This window comes from Mirounga leonina, unplaced genomic scaffold (assembly GCF_011800145.1).
Source record: "Mirounga leonina isolate KUSES-001 unplaced genomic scaffold, KU_Mleo_1.0 Mir_201, whole genome shotgun sequence".
Lineage (NCBI taxonomy): Eukaryota > Metazoa > Chordata > Mammalia > Carnivora > Phocidae > Mirounga > Mirounga leonina.
Window position 1 is genome coordinate 21,983,577 of NW_023270504.1, and position 8,483 is coordinate 21,992,059.

General features: G+C 34.9%; 1 protein-coding gene across 1 annotated transcript; it reads left to right on the forward strand.

Moving 5' to 3' along the window:
- Positions 1–1,380: 1,380 nt before the first annotated feature.
- On the forward strand, positions 1,381–8,016 carry LOC118025432 (C-type lectin domain family 12 member B-like; the record flags this gene model as incomplete). The annotated part of the gene is made up of 6 exons (XM_035027839.1): positions 1,381–1,447; positions 2,739–2,810; positions 2,967–3,118; positions 5,051–5,157; positions 5,945–5,953; positions 7,899–8,016. Coding segments are annotated over 6 exons (525 nt in total), but the record flags the coding sequence as incomplete, so codon positions are not given.
- Between the last annotated feature and the right edge of the window lie 467 nt (positions 8,017–8,483).

The following is an 8,483-nucleotide window of genomic DNA, read 5'->3' on the forward strand; positions in this document are numbered from 1 at the left end:
GCAAGGGAAGCAAGGGCAAAAATGAACTATTGGGACTTCATCAAGATAAAAAGCTTTTACAAAGCAAAGGAAACAGTCAACAAAACCAAAAGACAACCGACAGAATGGGAGAAGATATTTGCAAATGACATATCAGATAAAGGGCTAGTATTCAAAGTCTATAAAGAACTCATCAAACTCAACACCCAAAGAACAAAGAATGAAATCAAGAAATGGGCAGAAGACATGAACAGACATTTTTCCAAAGAAGACATACAAATGGCCAACAGACACATGAAAAAGTGCTCAATATTGCTCAGCATCAGGGAAATCCAAATCAAAACCTCAATGAGATACCACCTCACACCAGTCAGAATGGCTAAAATTAACAAGTCAGGAAATGACAGATTTTGGCGGGGATGCGGAGAAAGGGGAACCCTCCTACACTGTTGGTGGGAATGCAAGCTGGTGCAGCCACTCTGGAAAACTGTATGGAGGTTCCTCAAAAAGTTGAAAATAGAGCTACCATATGATCCAACAATTGCACTACTGGGTATTTACCCCAATGATACAAAAGTAGGGATCCGAAGGGGTACGTGCACCCCGATGTTTATAGCAGCAATGTCCACAATAGCCAAACTGTGGAAAGAGCCAAGATGTCCATCGACAGATGAATGGATAAAGAAGAGGTGGTATATATATACAATGGAATATTATGCAGCCATCAAAAGGAATGAGATCTTGCCATTTGCAATGACGTGGATGGAACTGGAGGGTATTATGTTGAGTGAAATAAGTCAAAAAGAGAAAGACATGTATCATATGATCTCACTGATATGAGGAATTCTTAATCGCAGGAATCAAACTGAGGGTTGTTGGAGTGGGGGGTGGGGTGGGAGGGATGGGGTGACTGGGTGATGGACACTGGGGAGGGTGTGTGCTCTGGTAAGCACTGTGAATTGTGCAGGACTGTTGAATCTCAGATCTGTACCTCTGAAACAAATAATGCAATATATGTTAAGAAAAAGAAAGGAGAAGGAGAAAGAAGGAGAAGGAGAAGGAGAAGGAGAAGAGAGAAGGAAGGGGAAGGGGAAGGGGAAGGGGAAGGGGAAGAAGAAGAATGTAGCGGGAGGGGAAGAATGAGGTGGGGGAAATCGGAGGGGTGGACGAACCATGAGAGATGATGGACTCTGAAAAACAAACAGGGTTCTAGAGGGGAGGGGGGTGGGAGGATGGGTTAGCCTGGTGGTGGGTATTGAGGAGGGCACGTTCTGCATGGAGCACTGGGTGTTGTGCACAAACAATGAATCATGGAACACTTCATCTAAAACTAATGATGTAATGTATGGGGATTAACATAAGAATAAAAAAAAAAAGTAAAAAAAAAAAAAAAAAGAATGGATTGAGTCTTTACAAAACAAAACTGAAAAATTTCTAAAGATCCAAAAAGTTCTTGACCAAAATAAAGGTAATATGGGAACTAGAACAAACTCTCTTTACAGAGTGCTAGGTTGTTCTTATTGCAGCCCTAAAATGGTTGGTTGCATAATGTAACAGGAGTTCTCTGACACAGCAGCATAGCAATTTTGATGGCTTCTTGCTTCTTCTTCCCATCCTCTGAAACTGACTGAGTCACACATTTATGAGACATAGCCTCCTATTTTAATTAGCTCATTCACTCATTTATTCATTCACATTTGTTCAATGCACACTAAATGCCAGCCACTAGGCTGGTGATCAGTATGAACCCTGCCCTTAGGAGGCTCAGGAGAAAACATATAAACCAAAAATAAATCAAAGTGTCCAGGTGTGAAGTAGAGGTATGTGCAAGATATTCAGGGAGCATGGGAATGGGAGAACTTAAACATCTGAAAAATCATAGGGTTTTCATAGTTTCTAAATGCCTTCTAAGGAGAGAAGTTTAAAATACTACAGTCATCATAAAGCTTCTTTTATGCTGACTAACTGTAATATAAAATAGTCTGTTTACGATAGATAAATATTTTACAAAAGCCTTGCATTACGTTAGTTTCCTGTGAAGTATCAAATCTGTATTGAATAATTGAATCAACCATTTGAGAGTCCTTTAGTGATAGGTTGTGTTAAAACACAGGTTTCTTTCTTTTTCTTTTTTTTATTGAGAGATGCTTAACATATAACATTGTGTAAGTTTGAGGTGTATGACATGTTGGTTTAATGCTTCTACATATTGCAATATGATTACGGTCGTGTATCGTGTCATAATTATTATTTCAATTTTGTATTGAGAACAATTAAGATCTAGTCTCTTAGCAACTCTGAATTTATAATTCAGCATTGCTGACTATGACCACTATGTTGTGCATTTTAAAAGGCTGGTTTCTTTTTTTTTTTTAGATTTTTTTTAAAGATTTTATTTATTTATTTGTCAGAGAGAGAGAGAGCGAGCATGAGCAGGGGGAGAAGTAGGCAGAGAGAGAAGCAGGCTCCCTGCCGAGCAAGGAGCCTGATGCGGGACTCGATCCCAGGACCCTGGGATGACCTGAGCCAAAGGCAGACACTTAACTGACTGAGCCACCCAGGCATCCCTTAAAAGGCTGGTTTCTAAGCAATTGATTATTTCAGCTAGAGATGAAACTAATTCAGAAGAGAAGGGCACTGAACCAAAATTATTTGTATATTTGCCACTTGAGAATTTCATTATTATGACTCTTAAAATAGTAAAAAAATATCTGATATAATGTTGATTCTCATCTATTAAGTCTTATTGTCCTATGTAGAAAACCTAGAGTTGCTCCGAAGCCAGAAGGATTATCTCATTGAGGCTTTACAAGAACTAAAGGAGAAACAAGGTAATTTGGAAGAAACTGAGACAATTCTGAGTTGATAATAATTCTTTTTTTTAAATAATAATTCTTAATAACAGGCTTATTTATCTTAAAAGGGAAAGGTGTGAAACAATAAGGCCTTGTGTGTGGGCTCTGAGCTATAAATATCTTCTTTCTTAGGAGTCAAATGTGGACCTCTCCGGAATCACTGGGTTCAGTACAAAGACCACCGCTACCATCAAACCATGGAAATGGTTTCTTGGTTTAACTGTTCTGATCTTTGTGTCTCTTTGAATGCTACATTTTTAAAGACAGAAAGGAGTAGATTGAAGGTGAGATTGTATTTTATTCTTTGCTTCTGGGATATGAATATTTAATAGGTACCAGTCAAAGGAAGTGTTCACCTGCGCCTCTAAAAGCAGAGAAAGGAATACTCTCTTGCTTCAGTTTTCACTCGTCTTTTCCTGGTGTGGTCCACTTCACGCACTTTCTTTTCCCAACACACCATGCATACTTTCCCTGTAGTAACATTCCATTTGCTGTTCCCTCTGCATGCAATGTTCTTCTCTCCTATAACCATGACTAACTACTTCACCTCCTTCAAGTGTGCATTCATTCAGTTATCACTTTCTTTTTTAAAAGATTTTATTTATTTATTTGACAGAGACACAGAGAGAGAGGGAACACAAGCATGGGGAGTGGGAGAGGGAGAAGCAGGCTTCCCATGGAGCAGGGAGCCCAATGCAGGGCTCGATCCCAGGACCCTGGGATCATGACCTGAACTGAAGGGAGGCGGTTAACCGACTGAGCCACCCAGGCACCCCAAGTTATCGCCTTTCCAATGAGACCTGCCCTGACAACCCCATTTAAAATTGCAACTTGTGCATTAGTGCCCACCTTCCATCCCCCGCAGATGCCCTCCTCTGTACTCCTAGTCTTTCTGACCCTGCTTTATTTTTTTTCCTTTCCTTTCTTTGCCTTGCTTTTTATTTCTTATATTAATTGCAGTATAGTTAACATAGAGTGTTACAGTAATTTCAGGTGTAAAACATAGTGATTCAACAATTCTATATATTACTCAGTGCTCATCATAAGTGCACCTTTTTTTTTTCAAATTAACTTATTCTACTTAATTCAGTGACCGAAATAATGAAATCATTATTTTTTGATAAGTGTATTCTTTAATCCCTATCACCTAATTGACCCATCCCTCCCCTCCTCTATGGTAACCAACAGTTTGTTCTCCATAGTTAAGAGTAGGTTTTTGGTTTGTCCTCTCTTTTTGTTTTTTTTATTAATTTGTTTTGTTTCTTAAATTCCACATACGTGTGAAATTATATGGTATTTGTCTTTCTCTGACTAGCTTATTTTACTTAGCATTATACCCTGTAGATCCATTCATGTTGCAAATGACAAGATTTTATTCTTTTTATGGCTGAGTAACATTCCGTATATATATGTACATATACACCACATCTTTATCCATTTACTTACTGATGGACACTTGGGCTGCTCTCACACTTTGGCTATTGTAAATAATGCTACAGTAAAAATAGGGATACACATATCTTTTCAAATTAGTGTTTTAGTATTCTTTGGGTAAATATCCAGGAGTACAGTTACTGGATCATTCGGTAGTTCTATTTTTAACTTTTTGAGGAACCTCCATACTGTTTTCCACAGTGGCTGCACCAGTTGCATTCCCACCAACAGTGCAAGAGTGTTCGTTTTCTGCACATACTCACCAAGTGTTGTTTCTTGTGTTGTTGATTTTAACCATTCTGACAGGTGTGAGATGATATCTCATTGTGATTCCTTGCTCTAATTTCCTTTATAGGATTTGTCACCTTCTTACATACCATTTGTATATGTGATGTTTACTTCTATCTGGACCCAATCCCCCCAAATTGGGAATTTTCTCATTTTTGTTCAATGATATATTTTTCAAAAGAATAGACACAGTGTTGAATAAGTGATAAAATGAGTTAAGAAAAATAATTTATTTTTAATGTGCAGTGTCCTCTTGAATATATAATTTTCTATTAGCTATCTTTTCTTTTTCTCGTATTTAATTCCTGGTTTGAGAAAAGCACAGACACTATAGAACTAAATACTTTTTTGATGTTTTCTTTATCAGTGGACATATATAGACTGCAGTATATTATTTTTATAATTCTTTACTTCCTGCCTGACACAAATTCAATATTTTTCAGCTCTAATGTGCTTTTAGTATTAATATTTTTGTATCTGTTGGTTCCATGCAGAATATCATGAAATTAATTACAGTAAATCGTACTTGGCTTGGCCTGTCTTACAAGAAGGAGGACAATGAATGGAAGTGGGAGGATGGCTCCTCTCCTTCTCTTGGGCTGTAAGTCTCTAATATATAACCAATTCTTTATTCCTTTCTCAATGTCTTTTGCTTAGAGAGCCTGAGGAATAGAGAAGATTACCTGGGACAGAATTTGGACATTTTTATTTCTTGCTTTTGTTACTTCATATTATACTATCAGCAATTTTATAAATCATAAAGTAATTTAGATATTTCATAATTAGTGTAAATATACCTCTATTATTAGATGATCTGATTAATTACAATTTTAGATAAGAAATGTAATGTGGAGAAGAATATTATATATAAACTTTGGGACATCTCTGTTGTTCTTAGGAGAAGAAGTATAAAATCATCACTCTTAGGCCACAGAATTTGGGTCCATTTCATGGTTTTAAGCACATTGGTCAATTGTGATCTAGAAACATTGCATTGGACAACTATAGCAAATATATATACATATATATGTATATATATGTTTCATCACTGTGACAAACTTGAAATTTCAAAGTTTTGATAATTTTAATAGCTGATTATTTTTATTTTGTTCTTTTAGGTAATATTCTTCTGACGTTTAGTGAGACTATTTTTCCTATAACCTATAATAATACTTTTGACCATTTTATCCTATTTACTTCTTTATTTTTTGCTATGGTTTCTTATACATTACATTTCTAACTTTTCTTTCAGACATTCTTACCAGTTTTTTCCTTTAATGATTTGCCCTTTAAGTTTATTTGTTTTTATTATGTGAACAAAGAGTTAACATTTAGGTATACTGAGATTGTCTTTATTCCTTTGAAATTTGTTTTGACATATGATGGAGAAAGTTGAAGTATGTACATCTGTATTCACATGCAGTTATAATTATATCTGTCCCTAATATGTATATTTTAATTAGGTAATCAATTGTTAGAGTACTGTTTAACGATTATTTTCTCATCACTGAATTTAATGTCATATTTATCACATTCTAAAATTTTAATATTTAAATAATTTAACTCATTTAGCATGTCATTTAAATATTTTATAGTTCGTGTAAATATTTTAATGTGTATACAACCTTGAACATTTTTCTGGACTTGCTTATACTATCGTGTCAAATTATGAGTCTGCTTATTTTCAAGGTTGATAATTTTATTTATTACTTTTTCTGGTTTTAAAAGTGAATTTTATTCTTCTTCCTTTGCCAAATGAAATATCATATTGGCTTTGAAATAACATTCTTTCATCTTAAATTATTCAGAAAGGCAAAATATATCTTTGGCATAATTTCATTATGTGTCCAAGTAAGTTTGCCTTATAAGAAATATCATTTTCCATTAACAATGATAAAAGATCCATCATTTCTATTAATAATTATAAAAGATAAAATGCTTTAATATTTCCATCTCAAAATTGGTTTAAATATGCAGGGTTTTTATGAAGACTTTGATATTATTATATCAGGTTTCTTTTTTTTTTAAGATTTTATTTATTTTGAGAGAGACAGTGAGAGAACGAGAGAGAGAGCATGAATGGGGGGACAGAGGGAGAGGGAGAAGCAGACTCCTAGCAGGGAGCCCGACATGGGGCTCGATCCCGGGACTCCGGGATCATGACCCCAGCCAAAGGCAGACGCTCAACCCACTGAGTCACCCAGGTGCCCCTATATCAGGTTTTTATGTGATCATGATCTCTTTATATAGGTTAATCACATTCCCACAATCACAGTAAATTTCATCAATCTTGTAGAGAAAGAGGAATGTCATAAACATTATGACAATAAAAACATTTCTTAATAATTTTAGTAATCAGACTCAGGATGACATTGGATGACATGGTTGATCATTTTATTTATTAGAATTTTGTGACTTGACTGTTTTCCTCTACTTCAAACCCTGTACAATGTTTGGTACACAGAATACTCAATAGGTATGTTGAATTAATGAATGGAAGAATGTACAAAATATTTTGGCAATTTATTTTTTCTACACAGTTCAGAATTCTTTTTTTTCTAATTTCTTTGGCATTTTGAGAAGACATGTATTATGCATTTAATAATTGAGTTGATAAGCTTTACCTTTTCCCAGGCAATACTAGACAACCAATTTTGCTGTAGAGTTGATGAAAGGTAGTTTTACCGACAATGACCTAAAATGCTCTAGCTCTTTCATCAAGGACTGAATTCAACCAGAGTATTTGATAGCATCTGCTGTATGGCATTTATGTCATGGTGATTTTGTAAATTGCAGAATACGTCAGAGCAGAGGGAAGGGTCCTGACATATTACACACAGACACAGACACGCACAGACATGACACACACACACGTGTATGTACATAAATACATTCTAAATTTCATTACTAATATTGGGTACCTAATATAATGTTTTTATAAGCAAACTATCCCTACTTCAACTGCAGTTGTAAATGCATAGTTGAATGGTTTCTATTATGCCAATCTGTACTTAAAACATAATCTTATATCCCAGGTCATATGTCCTTTCATGCTATTGCCATAATTTTCCAGCCAGATCATTCTCTTTCTTTCTATACTGGTATATATTTTCCCACTTGTAAATAATTGTCACATTTCGTGAAACTTATTTTTTGTGTAAATATTCATCTCTTCTATAAATGCATGAGTTCTTTATTCAAAAGAAGGAGAGTGTTTTTGCTGCCTTGAGTTCTTGACAACACTAGGCATAATGAATTTCACATAATAGTTCTTCAATAATACTATTTAGTTTGAATAGAGTGAGTATGGCCAATGACTTGTGTTTTCTAATTTCTCAGGAGTTTGCCAGAGCCAAGTCTGGATTTTCAGGGGAAATGTGTGTATGTAAATTCACACACCGTTGGTACTGATAACTGCACTAGGTCCTCTTCATGCTTGTGTGAGAAGACTGTCCACTAAAAACCAGAAGAAGAAAGTTAAGAGAAAAGCTATGAAGCTCACATCTCAATAATATTCCAGATTCAAGATCTGTCTGTCTTTATTCTATTGTTTTTTCATATTATTTGTAACTTTTTTTTTCATGGCAGAAAATGATACATGACTTTATGATAGAAGGCGGCAAGGTCTAAAGTTGCAGCAGAAATACAGAGTAACACAGAAAGGTTAGAAATACAGAATCTGTTTGATTTTGTGAGAATTACATAAATGAGCTAATAAACATATCATTTATTATGACTACTTAATCTTTTTGGACCTCTTTTATATTTTAAAGTCTATTTATTCATTTATAGTTATGACCCTATGGAAATAAACCTTTAGAACAAATACGGTGGGAAATAAAAGTAATAAACGATTTAACACATAACATACAAAGGATGTAAAAAATACAGAGGAGTATCAACAGTAACAAAATCATAAAATTAAAA